This window comes from Mytilus californianus, unplaced genomic scaffold (assembly GCF_021869535.1).
Source record: "Mytilus californianus isolate M0D057914Y unplaced genomic scaffold, xbMytCali1.0.p SCAF_7, whole genome shotgun sequence".
NCBI lineage: Eukaryota > Metazoa > Mollusca > Bivalvia > Mytilida > Mytilidae > Mytilus > Mytilus californianus.
Window position 1 is genome coordinate 104,368,088 of NW_026262723.1, and position 22,468 is coordinate 104,390,555.

At 32.8% G+C, this 22,468-nt stretch overlaps 1 protein-coding gene across 1 annotated transcript in view; it reads right to left on the bottom strand.

Moving 5' to 3' along the window:
- LOC127709607 (uncharacterized) overlaps positions 1-22,468 on the bottom strand; it is a 187,467-nt gene that overhangs the window by 79,195 nt on the left and 85,804 nt on the right. Inside the window, exons 42-55 of the mRNA XM_052215208.1 lie at positions 21,107-21,266; positions 19,652-19,849; positions 18,684-18,920; positions 17,288-17,447; positions 15,365-15,600; positions 14,147-14,277; positions 12,728-12,881; positions 10,659-10,880; positions 9,266-9,359; positions 8,294-8,411; positions 6,830-6,848; positions 5,748-5,877; positions 2,903-3,036; positions 2,394-2,666 (exon numbers count right to left, since the gene is read on the bottom strand). Of these exons, the coding sequence (XP_052071168.1) occupies positions 2,394-2,666; positions 2,903-3,036; positions 5,748-5,877; positions 6,830-6,848; positions 8,294-8,411; positions 9,266-9,359; positions 10,659-10,880; positions 12,728-12,881; positions 14,147-14,277; positions 15,365-15,600; positions 17,288-17,447; positions 18,684-18,920; positions 19,652-19,849; positions 21,107-21,266 (2,266 nt within the window). The remainder of the gene's footprint in view (positions 1-2,393; positions 2,667-2,902; positions 3,037-5,747; positions 5,878-6,829; positions 6,849-8,293; positions 8,412-9,265; positions 9,360-10,658; positions 10,881-12,727; positions 12,882-14,146; positions 14,278-15,364; positions 15,601-17,287; positions 17,448-18,683; positions 18,921-19,651; positions 19,850-21,106; positions 21,267-22,468) is intronic.

The window sequence follows — 22,468 nt, forward strand, 5'->3', positions numbered from 1 at the left end:
AAAAACTAAAATATATGTGACACTATTGGAATCAAAATTTACTAGATTAATAGAACTACAGATTCAAATTTACTACCATTATAGTTTGTTTAAATGATCTATAAATGATTATAATTCAATCTATAAGATTTTCTCCATAGGTGGTATTTAAAAAAAAAATTATTTAGATGATGATCTTGTCAATGTAGATAGTCTGTTTCTTTGGACTTAATTCAACTGACCCCTCATCACAGTCATAAAGGAGTAGGTTCGGTAAGGTCCAAAAATGGCCCCCTTTTTTAGCTTAAATTTCAAACTAGGATTTATTGACCAATATCAAAATGAATCATAGCTAATACAGTGACTAGATAGGAAATAAGCCCTTTTGTTGAAAATTTACGTTCCTGCATTTTATTTATGACGTCACAATTAGTACTCGTTTTGATTTTCCACGTAAAAGTCAATAAAAATGGGTAAATTTCCGTCGATTATTGGACAGGAAACATAAAGCGCATACTTCGACAACAAAGATCTTTTAAAATAATGTTTGTAAAGACATTTTCATGTCTTACTCGAATATTTAGATTGTCGACGCCTGGGCTCCATGTTTCCTGATCCTAAATTTGGTTGAAATCCGGCCGAAAATTTTGTCAAATTTTGCTAAAATCTCTTACAGTGTTCCAGCTAGGATTTCAAAAGGGCAGGGTGCCAATCCTGAAAAAGGGCATTTAACGCGTGATATGATAATATGAAAAGGGCATGTTTTAATAAAGATTATAATAAAACATTGTTTGTTCATTGAATCACTGGTTATATATATATACAAGAACAACATCATTAGCCCAGAGAAAAACTATCTTTCTACTTTTTAGGCTGAAAACTTATCAAGCAGCTAGTCACACAAGTTTTAAATCATTGCTTGGCACAGTTAAGCTTTATATGCAGTATTTTTTGAAAAATGTCCTGCTTCATTTTGTTTCTATGGTCTGACACACTTTACAAGTTTCACCTTTCTACCTTTTCTGTGCTTAATGGCAATACAGCACAAAACAGCTGTAGATGCACAATGTTAGGATATAGTGAACAGTGAAAATTTGGATTGAAAATAAAAAATACAGAAAAAGATGACCAAGGCACCCTACCAACCTTGCTACTAAGACCCTCTTTAACTTTTCCCATGACTCAAAACACCTAAACATATAAATTCTAAAGCCAGAAGTATGAAGACATATTTTATAATATCTTAGTAGGTTACTCAATGCTAGGAAAAAATCAGATTGAGTTATCTTTCTTTATTTGGGTGTGCTCCTTCTTTGGAGGATAATAAACAGTACGTAGAAGATGTAAATACGATCAACAATATGGCGACCGATTTTGTTATTTTCGTATAAAAAATGAAGGCAGTCAATGAAAAATACGTCTTAATTTGCTATTTATTTCACGGAAAACAATAAGAGCAATGTTTTTAACGAGTTGATTATGGTTTTCGACTTTCTGTCAATTACGTTTTCTCCATGAAACTACCGTAAACATTGCTAATTGTGCCCAAGTTGTATAAACATTTCTTCAAGTTCAAAAACAAACAAATGCAGACTGACCGATTCTATTTGAATGAATTAATGTTGATGATCATTAAATGACCCATCCGATAAACGGATTACCTATAACAACAGGTTATGACACCTGTTGTAACCGTTGATTAGCTTGGGGTCGTAAACAAAGTCATATACTTGTCGCCAGGTAAATATTCGTAATTGGCTGATCATATCAATACGAACAAAATATATACCAATCGATCTTCAAAAAGGCAGGGCGCCCTGCAATCTGTAAAAAGGGCACAGGGCGGCACTCGGGAAAGGGCGTGCGGACCGCCCTGTGTAAACAACCTAGCTGGAACACTGTCTTATCTTGACCTATTTTAGATGTAAAAATCAACACTTTAGAATAAAACATTGACAAAAATAGTTCTATTTAACTTTCTCACATGTCTTAAAGACAACTTAAATCATTTTTCATTTTGTTGCATTGAATTTTATAATCGGGGCCAGATATGGTCCTTACCGAACTTACTCCTTTCACATATCCAACATGTAAAAAAAATAGAAATTTGGGTACAATTGTCAGTAGGCTTTAGACAGCATCTATGCAGGAAAATGTAATACTCTTCTTCTATCATGCCATAGAGCCAAACTCATTTGCTAAAAAAAGATATGCCATAAACAAAAATAATGGAAAACGTAAAATATAAACCATTTTTAAAGATGTCAGATGTTCAAGTATATCATGCCAGTTTTTTGTCCTTGTCTTGCCAGCATTTGAAATGGGACTAGGGATTACAGTTGCTGTTATCTTGCTTGAACTTTTTTTCTTTTTCTAATAACGACAAAATCAGAACAGATATACAACAAATATACCTGAAATAACATCTACTTGAGTTTGTGTACTGACTGGCAAACCAAACCCATCCCAGTTCACTGTTACCATGACTTTGGAATTGATAAAATTCAGATCATATCCTTTCACATTTCCATCAAATACTTTTCCTGGGATGAGAGGTTCTTGTTTGACAGTAACACCATTAGATCTGATCATGTAGGTGTAGTTCAAAGCATTGGTTACTCTCAGTAGAGAATAGTATAATTCTCCATTCAACATCTCCAATTCATCATTTGTTCCTGAAGTTTTAACTGTAAACAAATACATGTACATCATTTAGTTCAAAATTTTATATGCATAAAATAACAAACCAATGAATGTGAATATATACAACACAGTGTAATTTTCATGGAGACCCTTATGATGTTAACCATTTGATAGATAAATAAAACATCATCTGTCTTTATTTCTTTTGGCAAACATCATGACCTTTGAGTTGTTTTTTTTTAAAGTGTGAAGGTCATTATATCTAAAAGGATTTTCATACTTTCCATATCCATCCAATCCATGACAACCATCCCATCAAGCCTCTGTATCAGCCATTCATACTTGATGACAGGACAAGGGTCACCTGATACATCCCATGATGCTCTGTATGTGTCAGAACTCTCCTGGAAATCTCTGAAACAGGTATGAATATATACAGGAAAAATACCATGTTACAGACTTCCACAGCCAAAAATTTGCATTCTGTCTTATTTATTTACAACAAATGTACAAAAAGTAAAACAAGCACATAAATATATAAAATGAAGAACCTTTAGTGTGCTCACATTATACCCCTTCCCCTACACACTTATAAGTTTTGTTTATAAGAAGATGTGGTATAATTTCCAATGAGACAACTCTCCACTAGAGATCAAATGACATAGAAGTTGACAACTGTAGATCACCGTACGACCTTCAACAATGAACAAATCCCATACCACATTTTAAATGGAATATTATTACAAGCCCCTTCAAATCTCCCATTTACAGTTAGATTTTTGAGATTAGTGTAAATCAAAATTTGAATAGGATCTGATAACAAATGAAGGCCCTATCCCTGTGACAAAAAATAGTATGGGCTATTTTTACAAGCCCCTTCTCCTTCCTGATAAAATGTCCCCCATGCCAGATAAGTCTGGTTATGAAACTCAGTTGTATTTCTAATGAGTACCAAACTTGCATCATACCACATCGTCTTTTTATATTAAATCCAAAATTGAAAAAGATTTGACAAAATTAAGGCTCTAGCATTGCTACAACATAGTGAAGGACAGACTGTCAAAACATTATAACCTAAGAAATTCTGTTGCATTGGAGAGTTGCATTGAGGTAGCTGTGTTAGTTTTCGTTAATAGAAGGAATTTTACTTCACCAGACTTAAAGGATTTAGACCAAGATTGCTCTGATGTCTGAGGTTCTTTTGGGGGAATTGCTTTGGCCATGGGGGAGTTCATATAGTAAACATAGATATAGGAAGATGTGGTATGAGTGCCAATGAGACAACTCTCCATCCAAGTTACAATTTATAAAAGTAAACCATTATAGGTCAAGGTACGGCCTTCAACACGGAGCATTGGCTCACACCGAACAGCAAGCTATAAAGGGCCCCAAAAAATTACTAGTGTAAAACCATTCAAACGGAAAAAACAACGGTCTAATCTATATAAAAACGAGAAACGAGAAACATGTATGAACTACATAAACAGACGACAACTACTGTAATCTTAACTTTTTTTTCAAGTAGTCACTGAACCATGAAAATGAGGTCAAGGACATTGGACATGTGACTGACGGAAACTTCGTAACATGAAGCATCTATATACAAAGTATGAAGCATCCAGGTCTTCCACCTTCTAAAATATAAAGCTTTTAAAAAGTTAGCTAACGCCGCTGCCGCCGGATCACTATCCCTATGTCGAGTTGTCGCAGGCTCGACAATAAAACCAATTGTTTTAAAAATAGATTTGTTTCCATGACCCGTATGTGCAATGTACATTATTATGCTTTGGTGAAAATAAACTGTTTAACAATGCTGCACAGTTTATTATCTTTTTTAACAATAAATGTGCAATGAAGTGCCTTTGATATGCTTTGATATGCAGTATTTACCGCTTGCACAGTGATGTAAATAGATATAAGAAGATGTGGTATGAGTGCCAATGAGACAACTCTCCATCCAAGTCAAAATTTATAAAAGTAAACCATTATAGGTCAAAGTACGGTCTTCAACAGCAAGCTATAAAGGGTCCCAAAAATTACTAGTGTAAAACCATTCAAACAGGAAAACCAACGGTCTAATCTATATAAAAAACAAGAAACGAGAAACACTTATGAACCACATCAACAAACGACAACTACTGAACATCAGATTCCTGACTTAAGACAGGTGCACACTGTTTCTTTAACCTTGTTAGTTTCGTATATGCAAACCAGTTTGGGGCCCTTTACGGGTTATTTCCTTGACGCAAGTGTTAAACGTGAGAAAATATAATAATTAGAAGTAAATGCTCTTTTCCAAAATTACAAAAAACTAATGTTTGACATATAAAATTTTCAACTAAATATAAATGCCCTGTAATGTTTAACATGAATGCAAATCAATCCAAGCCGAATTACAAGTGTACACATTGGATGGTTTTTCAAAGTGAATGAGCAGGCGTCATTGTTTTTAAAATTCACCCCAAATTTAATCTAAGGCCAATGCTTGAAATCCAATCAATAATTAACACCTTTTGAGAGAGAATGGTCGTGTTTTTACATCAATTACCTGTTTGACATTTTTTACCCCGAGGCTTAAAATAGAACAAGGGGAACTTTACCTGTGTACACATCGAGGGTTATTAATCAATATCCATCAAGAAAGAAACTGTTTTAAAACTTTATTTAAACATCACAAAAGTGAATATGAAATAATTATGAAAATAATAATGCATTCAAGAAAAATATACTTACCACATTGTCGTTTCCGGTAAAAAATCTCGTCAGTTTTAACTAAGCATATATAGCTGTACCCTTTTTAGGCTATGCAGTTAACCGGATTATTTAACATTAGATGAATGGGAAATGGTTTTGTGCAGGAAAAAATCATGCAATTAACCGAATTATGCTATTAAGCGGTATGCGATTAAGTGGAGTCGACTGTAGTATGAAATCAAGGTCTGGTAATTATAACTTGCTGCAAAGGTCTCATGACAAAGCTATCAGAAGAACAAATTAAGACAGACTTAATTATGAAAGTTTTAATATATCTATGATGTCTGGAAAAAGTAAAAATAACAAACCTACATCTATTAAACCTCCACTACAAGTGAAATAAAATTCAAATAACTAAATGACAAACTTACATATCTACATTTGATAATTCTGAAACATCAGCAATACCAATATGAACCAAAGGAGGCAGTCCTTGACTAAGGTAAGACAAATATAAACCATTGGATGAGCTAACACTGGATAATCCTGCTCCATTGGTTCCTTTAATTGATACATATACCTACAAAAATATCAAGAGCAATATACTGTATAATCCTGCTCCATTTGTACCTTTAACGGATACATATACCTACAAAAATATCAAGAGTAATATACTGGATAATCCTGCTCCATTGGTACCTTTAATGGATACATATACCTACAAAAATATCAAGAGTAATATACTGGATAATCCTGCTCCATTTTACATATACCTACAAAAATATCAAGAGTAATATACTGGATAATCCTGCTCCATTGGTACCTTTAACAGATACATATACCTACAAAAATATCAAGAGTAATATACTGGATAATCCTGCTCCATTGGTACCTTTAACGGATACATATACCTACAAAAATATCAAGAGCAATATACTGGATAATCCTGCTCCATTTGTACCTTTAATGGATACAAATACCTACAAAAATATCAAGAGTAATATACTGGATAATCCTGCTCTATTGGTTCCTTTAATGGATACATATACCTACAAAAATATCAAGAGCAATATACTGGATAATCCTGCTCCATTTGTACCTTTAATGGATACATATACCTACAAAAATATCAAGAGTAATATACTGGATAATCCTGCTCTATTGGTTCCTTTAATGGATACATATACCTACAAAAATATCAAGAGTAATAAACTGGATAATCCTGCTCCATTTGTACCTTTAATGGATACATATACCTACAAAAATATCAAGAGCAATATACTGGATAATCCTGCTCCATTGGTACCTTTAACAGATACATATACCTACAAAAATATCAAGAGTAATATACTGGATAATCCTGCTCCATTGGTACCTTTAATGGATACAAATACCTACAAAAATATCAAGAGTAATATACTGGATAATCCTGCTCCATTGGTACCTTTAACAGATACATATACCTACAAAAATATCAAGAGTAATATACTGGATAATCCTGCTCCATTGGTACCTTTAATGGATACATATACCTACAAAATATCAAGAGTAATATACTGGATAATCCTGCTCCATTGGTACCTTTAATGGATACATATACCTACAAAAATATCAAGAGTAATATACTGGATAATCCTGCTCCATTGGTACCTTTAATAGATACATATACCTACGAAAATATCAAGAGTAATATACTGGATAATCCTGCTCCATTGTTCCCTTTAACAGATACATATACCTACAAAAATATCAAGAGTAATATACTGGATAATCCTGCTCCATTTGTACCTTTAATGGATACAAATACCTACAAAAATATCAAGAGTAATATACTGGATAATCCTGCTCTATTGGTTCATTTAATGGAAACATATACCTACAAAAATATCAAGAGTAATATACTGTATAATCCTGCTCCATTGGTACCTTTAACAGATACATATACCTACAAAAATATCAAGAGTAATATACTGGATAATCCTGCTCCATTTGTACCTTTAATGGATACAAATACCTACAAAAATATCAAGAGTAATATACTGGATAATCCTGCTCCATTGGTACCTTTAACAGATACGTATACCTACAAAAACATCAAGAGTAATATACTGGATAATCCTGCTCCATTGGTACCTTTAACAGATACGTATACCTACAAAAATATCAAGAGTAATATACTGGATAATCCTGCTCCATTTGTACCTTTAATGGATACAAATACCTACAAAAATATCAAGAGTAATATACTGGATAATCCTGCTCCATTGGTACCTTTAACAGATACGTATACCTACAAAAATATCAAGAGTAATATACTGGATAATCCTGCTCTATTTGTACCTTTAATGGATACATATACCTACAAAAATATCAAGAGTAATATACTGGATAATCCTGCTCTATTGGTTCCTTTAATGAATACATATACCTACAAAAATATCAAGAGTAATATACTGGATAATCCTGCTCCATTTGTACCTTTAATGGATACATATACCTACAAAAATATCAAAAGCAATATACTGGATAATCCTGCTCCATTTGTACCTTTAATGGATACATATACCTACAAAAATATCAAGAGTAATATACTGGATAATCCTGCTCCATTGGTACCTTTAATAGATACATATACCTACAAAAATATCAAGAGTAATATACTGGATAATCCTGCTCCATTTGTACCTTTAATGGATACATATACCTACAAAAATATCAAGAGTAATATACTGGATAATCCTGCTCCATTGGTACCTTTAATGGATACATATACCTACAAAAACATCAAGAGTAATATACTGGGAAATCCTGTTCCATTCCACTAAAACACTTGGCAAACAATAAAATCTTAAAAGTTCTTTATCAGTGCAGAAGTGCATGCATGCATGCTATCTGTACCTGCAAAAAAGTCCAAAATCTTTTTAAATGAAATTAATTTTTTTAACAAGCTAACATATATAATTCATTATCCAAGTACCTTTTTCAGGCCATTCAAATTCAATCCTGTGACAGAGTAATAATTTGTATCCAATGGTATGCTGAAGAAAGGTTTTACCTGACCCCCTCCAGGTGTAGTACCTACAGCCACCTCATATCTGCAATATAAAGGAACAAATAGCTTTTATATGTTCCACTGTTGAGAATTATATAAATGTTATTTTACATTATTGAAATTCTAAATCAATACCATACCAGCTAAACATTCTAGAGAGTCATAGGTAATAACTAATCCTTGAAGTACCTCAACTTTTTAAACTGCACTTTTAGCTCTAGTTTAGTTTTACTAAGAGTCACCAAAGAATCAAAAAGTTGTAATGACTTGTATGTTCTTCGTAAATTTTTTTGAATATAATAATATAAGTGAAGAATTATTGATATATGCCATAATGCATCCCGTAAGGAAATCAGCACCAAATTCAGGTGGACCATATGATGGCCCAAAATTTGTTTGTATAAGACTTATTTTAGCAGTGATTTATCATAAAGTTAACATTATCATCAATCTCAAATAGCTACCGAATTGTGTAATAAACTTATCTTATAATTTGTAAATGTAATAAACAGGCTATGCATAAGTATTCAATTACATTTTTTAGAGTCATATGAAACAGTTTTCTGGTGATTATAATGTGAAAGGAATTATAAATCCAATGCATGCATACATACTAAAATAAGTCCTCTTTGCATGGTTTTAACATTTCTCATATTGGTTGTATTATTAGTGGTTGGTCAATATAAGTGCTTGAGCCATTGGCTATAAAACATCACATATACATATGATCTGATAGTATTTATACACAATCAGTAATAAAAAAGGGGGTTTGGTTTGAATTTTTAATTCAGTTATATACAAAATATTATTTCAGTGGGCATGTCTAAAAACTGTTGTACATCATCCAGTTAAGACAAACACACATTTGTTTTTCTTTCAAAAATGTTTATACCATACCCAGCTATTCCAGATTGTTCATCAGTAAATGGTTGCCAAGTTACAGAAACTGAAGTCAGAGACTCTGAACATGTAGCATCTAGAGCATCACATTCTGAAAATGAAATAGTACAGCAACAAGATATTAATATTACCTATCAGGCATATTTGTACCATTTATATAAATTTTGTTTCAACTTCATTATCTTGACTAGCTCTTTGAAAATATTTATAGATATTTTTTCATGATATACTTTATTGTAGGATTGCTGTCTCATCACTGTTTACTTCATATCTCCTTATATTTCAAAATATTGAGATAAAATTAGGAATATGATTCAACCTGCAGGAATTTAAAAATAACTTATCATTTTTTTTTTGTTAGTAGACTTCTTGAAAGAGGTTAAAATTATATGATTGATTGATTGATTGGTTTGTTTTTAACGCCACTATCGGCGATATTGGCTTTTTCATGTCTGTCAGCTTTTATTGGTGGAAGAAAGAATTATAATCTTTGTCAGAAAACTGACAATCCTAGTCATTTAAGGTTTGAGTCAAATGCACCTGCCTCATGTTGGATTTGAACTCAACCTTAGTAGTTGAACTACTTAGATCACTGGGTCACACTGAGTTGATATGATATTATTCAATCAAAATTTACTGCAGGCATTGTACATCTTTCTGTACTGTTTATGCTGTTGCTGTATTAATTTACAGCCAATGGCATGATAGTGTTAGGTCAACAGGTTAAAATATATTTGGACAGCATTAAGTTCCTCTAGCTTGCTGGATCCTATACCATCTACATCTTGCAACTTAGACATTTTGCTATAATATGTTCTAATGAATCTGACATCAATACTTAACTTTAAATTACACAAACACTGCTTCTACAGTGTTACAGACAACACAACTACATTATTTTAAGAAAGTTTTTGCCAGACAACCATAACAGCAATGCTGACACCAATGATTACAGCATTAAGGGTATATATTGAGTGATTTTTCTATCAAAGACAATGGCACCTGCCATTATCGAATTATATAACTAGAAAGTCCTTGGGTATCAGGCTACATAATAAATATGGTTAGGGTTCAGTTTTATGAGTCAGACTTACATAAGCTCATAGACAAGCATCAATAGACTAAAGCATGGCAAGTCTTGGTTTTCAAAAAATCTTAAAAGCTCATTATTCATTTTACCAGATACAGGAATCATAAAATTAAGGACAAGGATAACTGAAAATGGTGCCAAAAACTTCAGACCATATGGCACCAATATATAAAATATTGATTTTTTAACTCTACTAACCTTTTTAAATGCAAAAGCTTTAAACATCTAGGCTGTTGCCAGAAAACACTAAATATACATCAACATAACAAAATTTATTTCAGAAAAGACAATGAAAACTACCTTCATCACTTATACAAGCTTTAGCATTCATTTGTACAGTAGCTGCATTGTCAGTCACATCCATTCTGTAGGTCGTATGAAGGTCAATCACTTTACCAGAGTCAGGAGGTGTGGTATCTATGGCAACAGGTCCAGAGAAACCGTAGGTTTGCAAACCCACTGTGTTAACAGCATTCACAGTAACATAGTAGAACTTCTCATGTGTCATCAACTCATCTGCATCTATAAAATCATATTTATGTTATAAAATCATATTTATGTTATAAAATCATTCATGCAATTGTTTCTGTTTACCTAGAACACAATATGTAGACACAAATTATTTCTTTTTTTAGTTTCTCTATATTTAATTTAAGGTAGATCAGGTGTCTAAATCAAAATTGATAGAATATTTCAATAATTTGCCAAAATATAGTATATATCATGTTTTTTTCAAAAAGATAATACAAAGTCTTAGTCACAGAGGTTTTTTTTTCAAGCTTCAGCTTGTGGGCAAATTTGTCAGATTTTGTATAGATTATACATGGAAAACCCAATTTTGTGTGATAGAAAGAAAGCTAAAAAATAGAATTTTAAGATAAAATATGAGAAAATAATTCTATTCTAATAATAATAATGTGCTTTCAGAAAATAAAAATAAAAATTAGGGTCAAAGAACTTGTTTTCTTGTTACAAATCCAATAAAAAAAATCATAAAAGAATTAAAGTAATGTTATCTGAGCTGTCAAAAAAATGTTCTGTAATTTTTAAAAACAGATCGATGAAGTAATAAAAAGATAAAACTCACAATGATCATCATTTAGATAAAAAGTCTTACAAATGACATTCTTCTCTCAAAATATGTATATTCTATTATTAAAAAATCTAGCCCTATAGTTTTCTGCTATTTTACAATCCAAGATGGCAGAAAACACCCGATCTACCCTGAATCAATAGATTTAAAAAAAACAATTTTCCTATTCAATTTAAAAATAAAATTTGTGTTTTACTTATGAATTCTAGACACTTTAGATTAAACAAAATTATGAAATTATTATAAGAATCAACAAACAGTTTTCTTAGATCTGTACTTAGTGTTCTTTTTGTTGTTAGGGATTAGAGATGGATAAATACCTTGCTACGTCCGGTCTGTGTTTATGTTTGATGTTTTTCTGCTTTGTATCGATCTGATGAGTTGAGCCTTTTTCAACTGATTTTTATTGTTTGTTCTTATGTTGTGCTGTAACACCACTGTTCTAGGTTAGGGGAGGGTTGAGCGCTCACAAACATGTTTTACCCTGCCACGTTCTTTATGTGCCTGTCCCAAGTCAGGAGCCTGTAGTTCAGTGGTTGTCGTTGGTTCATGTCTGTCATATTTGTTTTTCGTTAATTGTTTTGTTATACATTAGGCCATTAGTTTTTCTCAATTGAACTGTTTCATATTTTTCATGTCAGGGCCTTTTATAGCCGACTATACAGTATGGGTTTTTCTCATTGTTGAAGGCCGTACGGTTGCCTATAATTTCTTACATCCACTTTATTTGAACTTTGGTGGATAGTTGTCTCATTGGCAATCATACCTCATCTCTTTATTTTTATATTTTAGACTTTAAGGATGAAAATTTAATGAAAATTAGTGAAGACATGAGTTAAGAGTACTTGAAAATCTACAAAACAGTATAACACGATATGAGAAATGTTGAAAAGGCAATAACTTTTGTCAACATGCTGTATATATTTCTAACTTGGAATTGTAACATAGAGGCTACATTAATCACTTTGCAGCCATGTCTTGTGTGCAGATATTTTGTTTTCAAGTGAACTATTTAGAAAAAGTTGCCTCCTAGGCTATATTGATCTCAATTTATTTATACCAATAAAAAAAGCAAATCTTGATCAGGTTCATGATGAAAACCTATAAACCATTCTGGCTGAGAAATTTCAAAAGAAAGTTCTACTATATATATTTATCAAATCGGCAAGGAAAACTTATGGTGAATAACGTGAGTCAATATCCTACAAGTACTGTCTTGGTTTTTACTTGATGCTTATGTTTTAATGCTTCTGTGCTAAAACTGTTAAGTACTGACCATTTATAGAATAACTGAAGGTATGTCCATTAACCACTCTGTTAGTGAATACATCAGATAGTCCTTGTTGAGAACCAAGTGATATCTGGAACTCTTTTATTGGGCTTTCATTATCATGAAACCCAGTCCAGGAACACTTAACAGGAACCTTGTCCTGAAATAAAGGTAGAACAATGAATAATAAAGCTTTGAATGTTGTTTTCCTGGAGAAAAAAAACTGTTAATTATTATCTGTGATTTTTTTTGAAAAGTGTCCATTCAACTTAAGATCTTAAAGCTAGTAATAAAATCAAACTTGACTTTAAAGTACATCTTACACTACCAAACTGTGGCTCAGATAAAAACAACATAATCAGCAATGACTCCCTTATGTTGATGTATCTATTTATTTAAATGTTACATGCCTTTACATATTCAAGACAATTGACTCTGATGTACCTATAGTTATAATGCTGCCTTTTCTATAAAATCTGTGAGGACTTCTGAATCCTGATGTATCTATTGGTGACAATGCTATCTACCCCTACATATTCTGGACAGGTGACAACTCCCTGATTCTGATGTATCTATTGATTACAATGCTACCTGACTCAACCTAATCAAGACTAGTGACTACCTCCTTATTCTAATGCATCAATTGCTTAAAATGCTACCTACACCTACCTGATCAGGGTAGCTGACTACTTCCTTATTCTGATGTATCAATTGATAAGCTACCTGACCCTCCCTACTCAGGACAGGTGACTACTCCCCTGATTCTAGTGTATCTATTGATAACAATGCTACCGGTCTCTACCTAATCAGGACAGGTGAAAACTTCCTGATTCTGGTGTTTCTATTGGTGATAATGCTACCTGACTCTAGTCAATCAAGACAGTTAACTTCTCCCTGATCATGATGTATCAATCGATTGAAATGCTACCTGACTCTGCCTAATCAGTACAGGTGACAACTCCATTATTCTGGTGTACCTGTTGATAACAATGCTACCTGACTATACCTAATCAGTACAGGTGACAACTCCATTATTCTGGTGTACCTATTGATTACAATGCTACCTGACTATACCTTATCAGGACAGGTGACAACTCCATCATTCTGGTGTAGCTATTGATTACAATGCTACCTGACTCTACCTAATCAGGACAGGTGACAACTCCCTTATTCTGGTGTATCTATTGATTACAATGCCACCTGACTCTATCTAATCAGGACAGGTGACAACTCTCTGATTCTGGTGTATCTATTGATTACAATGCCACCTGACTCTATCTAATCAGGACAGGTGACAATTCCCTGATTCTAATGTATCTATTGATTACAATGCCACCTGACTCTATCTAATCAGGACAGGTGACAAATCAGGAAAGGGAACTAGGTTTTAACTCTGGTGTATATATTGGTTACAATGGTACCTACCCCTACATATTCAGGGCAAGAGACTACTCCCTGACTTGGCGGTGATATATCTATGATCACAGAGTCAAGAGTCACTTTACACTGAGATCCTGCCTTGTTTTCCGCATACACAGATATAATGTTTGGCTTTCCTATTCAATAAAGAAACAAACATTTTAATACATTAATATTTGTTTGATTAAATAACTACCATAGACAGTTCATAAAAATTGCATGTATTCAGCAACTTTTCTAGTCTTAGTTTTACTTTCAAGTGCATTCTGTACAATCAATTTCACAAATGTGCAAAATGCCATCCACTACATAATCCATAAATACATTCTTTTAAATGTTAAACAATTTAAGACAGATCATAAAATGTGGAAATCATTGATGTTAATTTAATCTATGAACCTCAGGCTCATTTAATGTACTATTTTCATTTAGTTTTAGACAAGGCATATGAGGAAAACACATTCATATCAGAATATATAGTTTGTCTGTAACTAGCATACAATTATATTTCAGCGTAGAGCTGATAAAATTTCCCGTTAATGTGTATGTTATTTGATTGAAAAAAAAATAAAAATTACCAGTTAAAAACTCTGAATGATATTTGCATTAATTTGTAATTCATCCATCTTGTCATGTACAATGCAAAAAATACAAAATTTGTTTTACATATATAGTTTTGATGATGAATATGTTGTCAAGCAATTACCCAAATGACTTTACAAGTTATCATTTTGATTTTGCTAAAAAAAAAAACATTGAAAACTAAAAGATAGTGATGGGAGCCTTCAAAGAGGGCCCTGATCAAGTGAATAAATGAATTTTAAAGCCATCATTTTAGAAGCAATCAGGTTATTCCATTTAAACAAAGCTTATAACAAGGAAGGTTAACAGTTTTCTTCCTTTTACATGAGAGACACACCTTCTAGAAGAGATGAATAATCATGCAATGTTTCAGTACTGAACTTCAAGTGATTTTAAAGTAAGAGATCAGAGTCTATTTGTGATTGACGGAAGGATTGAAGTGTAGGGACAGACAAGCTGATTACTACAGACATTCTGCCTATTAATCGACAGGAATTCTGACTTACTGAGGTATATTCTGTCAAAGGGCCAATTTTACCCTCAATTACATAGGTACTTTCATTGTTTTTTCATCATAATAATTATAAACACTATAAGCCTTAACACATGATAACGGTAGTAAAAAGGGTAAAATAAGATTACCTGTTATGTCTGGGATCACAGTAGACAATGGTACAGAACTCTGTAGATTTGATGTAATATTAACTTCTGTTACTGGAGCCACATCTCCTCCAAAAGGATAGGTCCCTACACTGAACCAAGCTCTCTGTATGCCACTCTCTTCATCAATATAATGCCATTGGGCAGATAGGATATCTATTGTTGTCTGGTAAATACTTGTTCCTCTTTCTACTTCATAGGCATCCTTATCTGTTAATCTGTAAAAAATATCATTTTTATAAATCAATGATGAGGTTTAATAACTAGAGGCTCTAAAGAGCCTGTGTCGCTCACCTTGGTCTATGTGCATATTAAACAAAGGACACAGATGGATTCATGACAAAATTGTGTTTTGGTGATGGTGATGTGTTTGTAGATCTTACTTTACTGAACATTCTTGCTGCTTACAATTATCTCTTGGCCCAGTAGTTACAGTGGAAAATATTTTGTAAAAATTTACAAAAATTTACAAAATTTATGAAAATTGTAAAAAATTTACTATAAAGGGCAATAACTCCTTAAGGGGTCAATTGAGAATTTTGGTCATGTTGACTTATTTGTAGATCTTACTTTGCTGTACATTATTGCTGTTTACAGTTTATCTCTATCTATAATAATATTCAAGATAATAACCAAAAACTTCAAAAATTCCTTCAAATTACCAATTCAGGGGCAGCAACCCAATAACGGGTTGTCCGATTCATCTGAAAATTTCAGGGCAGATAGATCTTAACCTGATAAACAATTTTACCCCCATGTCAGATTTGCTCTAAATGCTTTTGTTTCAGAGATATAAGCCAAATTCTACATTTTACCCCTATGTTCTATTTTTAGCCATGGCGGCCATCTTGGTTGGTTGGCCGGGTCACCAGACACATTTTTTAAACTAGATACCCCAATGATGATTGTGGCCAAGTAGTTTCAGAGGAGAAGATTTTTGTAAAAGTTAACGGACGACGGACGACGGCACCGGACGACGGACGCCAAGTGATGAGAAAAGCTCACTTGGCCCTTTGGGCCAGGTGAGCTAATAAAAGAATGTCACCACCATTATAGATTTTTTAAATTTATACCCACTAGATATAGAAATTCAATAATCCAAAGAATTTGTAAAATGGAAAGCAGAATAACTACCAAATTCTAAATGAAAACAAAACCTTTTTTTAGTGTTTTACAAGTTTTTAAAATTCAAACAATTTTGTTGAAGCATACTTCAATTTATAAATCAGAATAAGTTAATTTTTACTTGCATTACAGAGAGATTTAACCAAGTCATCATACAGTGTGAAACATGTTAAATTCAGCATAAGTGCATGTCCAGGGGCTTCAACTTTAGTTTTAAAATTTCAAATGATTCATCTTGATGAAGCTTACACATGTAAATAAGAATAAACCTCAATCTTCTCTATTTTCTTTATTAAGGGATATATAAAATCAACATTTGTAATATGTAAAGGTTTAAACTTAACTTCATTAGTGGTTCTTATGATTCTGTTTACTGTAAATTATCAAATGCTTCTATAAATGAATATCAACTGAATTTGTTAAGCAGAAACCTCAAGTTTCTATAGTTTCTGCATAATTTAAATTAATAAATTCAAGCATGCTAGTGATATAAATAATCATTTTTCATTTTAAGTTGACACAGTTAATTAAATTATTGAGCATGCTTTGCACAATTTATTGCTGCAAAAATTTGACAACTATCAAAAATGTAAGATTACGTAATTTGATTCTAAACAATTTTTAAAAAAAATCACGCTTTGAAAAATTTTACTAGTGTTAATAAATTTTGCCTTTTTTTTAATTTATGCAAAGACTTTTATATGGTATTTTTGACATTTCAAAATATGAAAAATGCCCACATTGCTAAATTTACTGTATCCTTCACTTTATTTTACTAACCTGTCTAGTGTGACCTCAGGTGGTGTTGTGTCAATTAAGAATCCATCAGACACAGCCTCTAAAACATTGCCTGCATTAGTAACAGCACGAACACTAGAGTAATATTTTGTTTCTGGTTTAAGGTGTAGATTGGCTTGGGCAAAACCAGAACTGGATATTCCTGTATTAAGTGAAACAAACAAATGTAAAGTTCCAGCAATGCAGCATATAGCACTACTTTTGAATCTAAATATTTGCCATCAATTCCAAAGTTGATGGCTGAAGTCACTGGCAACAGTTATGCACAATCACAGTGAGCGTTTCTGGGATATTTTTAATGATTAACATAGAATATTTTACAAGTATTGCATTATCACCTGAATAAAAGTACAGTATTACAAAAAAAGTTGCAACTATCAATTGGTGAAAACCATTTTTTCCCCCTGAAATGTCTCCGAAGAGATGAAATGTATTTATAGCAATTGTCATTTCTATATGTTTATTATTCCTCCTTATAAAGATGTATAATAATTTCATTATCGCCAAGGGCTGGTGGCCTAACATTATTTGAATAACCCAGTCATCATCGTTTGCAATCAAAGTAATGTTGCTGAAATTAATTTATTATTAGATTACTGTCCATTGGTGAAAAGGTTAAGAAGGGACGGTAACATATAAATGCCAATATTGCTGGAATATGAAAACAAAGTGCGCACACTGAAATGTCTCCCCTGCTTGACTTATCATGATTGAATTTATGTTGAAAGTGTGCAATATGTAGGTTTTGCTACACATATGACATAAACTTAACATTAGTAATGATCAATGTAAACAAGGTAAAGGTCAGATGAACCTGCAAGAAAGACATGTACACCTTACAATCACATTACACACCAAATATAGTAAGCTTATTGCTTATAATATCTAAGAAATAGACATAAATATGAAAATTGTACATTGACCAATGAACCATAAAAATGGTCTCGCTTTCCACGACTTTCGTTGCAGGCGTGACAAAAAATTAGGTCAAGGACAGTGGACATATGATTGACTGAAACTTTGCAACATAAGGCATCTGCATACCAGGATTAAGCATCCAGATTTTCTACCTGCTGAAAGATGGAGCTTTATGCAAATAGTTAAGGTTGTTGCCCCTATCGGATATGTCATAGGTCTCGCATTCTGTGACATTCATTGCAGGCAAGACAATTATGATCCATACTAAGATTTACAAATATTCTCAAGATGCTGAAAAAAGGAGTTGTACCTACTGTAGGGACTCTGTGGGATGATAACTTACCATTGCCAACAACATCTGCCTCTTCAGAATGTATCAGTCCATGAGGAGTATAGGACATAACATCCTCTCCACCTGGAGTTGTACCTACTGTAGGGACTCTGTGTGATGATAACTTACCATTGCCAACAACATCTGCCTCTTCAGAATGTACCAGTCCATGAGGAGTATAGGACATAACATCTTCTCCACCAGGAGATGTACCTACTGCCAATTCATAATCCACAACTCCATGTAAATGACTCTCAAAACCACTGAACTGTAGTGTGGTAGAAGAAAAGTCTAACTGATAATCTATATCTTCATTAAGTACTAAGGTATTACCATCACTACCCTCAGCTCCATCTATCACCAAACCTGTTAAAGAAATAAATACAATCATTTAATACGAAGGTATTACCATCAGTACCCTCAGCTCCATCTATCATCAAAACTGTTACATAGCTAAATACAATCATAAAGTACTAAGGTATTACCATCATTACCCTCAGCTCCATCTATCACCAAACCTGCTACAGAGAATAATACAATCATTGAGTACTGAGGTATTACCATCTGAATCCTCTGCTCCATCTACCCCAAAAACTGTTATAGAGATAACTACAATCATAAATACTAAGGTATTATCATCAGTACCTTTAGCTCCATCTATCACCAAATCTGTTATAGAGCTGAATACAATCAATAAGTACAAAGTATTACTTTCTGTACCCTCGTTATCAATAAACCTTTTTTAATCATGTAGATATAAATAGATTTATTTGACAGACCTGATAAAAAATTGATACTTTCTTGCTGTAATCTTTCCATATCACCTGAATTCATCATAATGCTCAATCTTATTTTTACATGGTGTTTTCATGACTATTGTTTGCTGTTGACTATGATGTTGTCTGTCGTACTTATATTAATATCTTTTCATTTGGACAAATTGTTATCTTCTTCCTTTTACACTCGTAAGTCTTAGTGTATTGATAGCCTACAGACGTTGCAAGTCTGTCATACATTTTGGTTTATCTATTCCACTATTATTAAAAGGGTCGCTCAAATATCCTGCAGTACTAGTTGCTTGTAACCATGTTTCATACCTGGTTTGTCTTCATCCACAACAACAATAGGTGTAGATGTGACAGGATTACTCTCCTGTCCTGCTCCATTCTCTGCCTTCACACTAACATAATACACTGGTGTGTAAGTTGTCAGGTCTGTCAGCTGTAGTGTTAGGTTAGGTATGTATATATCCTTCTCTTTTCCAAAAACTGTCCAAGACATAACATCTGTGCCACCTTAATACACAAAAATATTTTTAAGGACTGGTGTTAAGCTGTAATGTTAGTTCAGGATGTATATGTATTTCTTATGGAATAAAATGATAATTGAATTGCTGTTATTGATATCTAATGTATCATTTGTAGTTTGTTGGCAACTGTGCAACTGTTCTATCCAATCACTAATTTTTACATTTGAAGGTCGAAAAAACATATGGGCAAATAAAATTCTAGATCTCATATAGGTCTTAACACCATCACTGAAGCTAGCATGTTGAAAATTTAAACACTTTATTCATATTGAGTGATGAAATACTGTTACACACCCTCAACAGAATGAGAATGCTGTTTGGTCGGTATCATCAATTCAAGGTGCACCAGTACTAATTAAATTTGCTGGCTAGTTTTTTTCTATGGACTCTTATTTACGTTTTCATTCTTCACAAAATATTATTGATTGACCCTATGCAAAAGTCATGACTGAGGGGGAGGGGCAAAATAACTACTATGAAAATGAGATGTGCCAATGCTGTGAGGATTAAGCTATTTTTTAGGACACTTTTGGCCATACAGCTCCACACATATTCCAGTGTTTAAACATCCTTGGCTTTAAAATGATTTGGTTTTGAAGGTGGATTAAGAAAAGTGCTTTGAAGAAACCAAAGGAGTAGGTTCTATAAGGCCCTAAAATGGCCCCCAATTCTAGCTTAAATTTGAAATTAAGATTTATTTACCAATGTCACAATGAATCACAGCTTATACAATTACTAGATAGGAAATATGTCTTTTTGTTGAAAATTTACGTTTTTGTGTACTATTCATGATGTCACATAAAGCACTCATTTTGATTTTTCTTGAAAGTTCGATGATAACGGATAGATTTTTTAATGACTTTTTTGGACAGGAAAATTGGAGCACATGCGTCGACAAAAAAGATCTTTTATCATAGTATTTGTTATGACATTTTACATATCTGACTTGAATATTTAGTTTGTCGAAGCCTGCGCTCTATGTTACCTTGGCCTTAATTTGGTTGAAATCCAGATGATTTTGTCCATTAACCTTTGTGGGATGAAAAATCAATCCTTTAAAACATAACTTTGACAAAAATAGTTCTATTTATCTTTTTCACATGTCTTTTTATCAACTTAACACATTTTAATCGGGGCCAAATATGACCCTTACGGAACTTACTCATTTATAAAGTGATATTGTTGTTTATCTTGAATTTTATGCTGTATAAATATTTATGGAATGTTTTTTATAAACACTAACCTTTGGCAGTGCCAACTGCCACCTTAAACTCTATGATTCCTGACTGGGGATCTTCAGCTGCCCAGGCTACTTTTATTCCAGTAGTATCGGCCTGCAATACAAATCCATCTACAACATCCTCAATACTACCAGCAAGACTCCCGACATGTAACCAGTGCACCTAAAATAAAAGAATTTAACTATAGCTAAAATGCTTATCATAAATAAGAAACAACTTAAATTTTCATTTTATAGAATGAAGAAACCTTCAACAGAACAGTTCTTTACTGGCAAGGATAATTCTAGTAGGAGTAAATATTTCATAGATTAATGACATTTATATTTTTTAATTCATACAATATTCTAGTCTGGAATAAGTGCCTGATTAACATAAAAATCATTTTCTGTAAACTGTGATTATACTTGATTTCTAAATAAAACATTTGAGCTATTCTATTTGTTTGTTGGTGTTCTGCTTTGCCCTTTAAGGTTTACGTTACAAATGGTGACAAGAGCTGGGATTGCTGATTCCAAAAAATGAAAGAATACATTACCTTAGTGCAAGATTTATAATGTTTAAATTGTAATGGGAGATTCAAATGGAGACCATTCAAATTATGGCACTTTTCCTATGAATTTTACTTGTGTTGATAAGAGCAATGATCATCAAACAACTTCTAGAAATCATCAATATACTCAACTAGGAATATTTACTTCTACAAATCCAGGATGGACAATTTCTCAAAATTCGTAATTTCCTTACTACAGTCAGACGGCACTGACCTTTAACCAACAAAATCAAGACCAATGAACTCCGCCTTATACCTCTTGTAAATATTTGTATCCGGTTGTGACCAGTACCACAGTACCTGAGTGGTTTAAACATGTTAGTGACCATAGTATTATTTAACTAGAGGCTCTCAAGAGCCTGTGTCGCTCACCTGATTCTACTTTGGTTTTGGAAATCATGTAAAAATAGATTAAAATCATAACAGATACCCTAATAATGATTAAAGCCAAATTCGGTTTAATATTGGCCCCGTAATTTAATCAAAAGCAGAAGACTTTTGTAAGGTTTACAGAAATTACCAATAAATTCATTGAAATTGTAGAAAATGACTTTAAAAGGACAATAACTCCAACAAGATGTCAATTGACAATTTTGCTCATGTTGACTTATGTGTAGATCTTCTTTTCTTGATATTTTTGCAGTTTACAGTAGATCTCAATCTATAAAGATACATGTATTAAGGTCTTCATCAGCACCTCATAAGGAATATTTATGCCATGTTTGGTTTCATTTGGTGTGAGCCAAGGCTCCGTGTTGAAGACCGTATTTTGACCTATATTGGTTTGCTTTTATAAATTTTGACTTGGATGGAG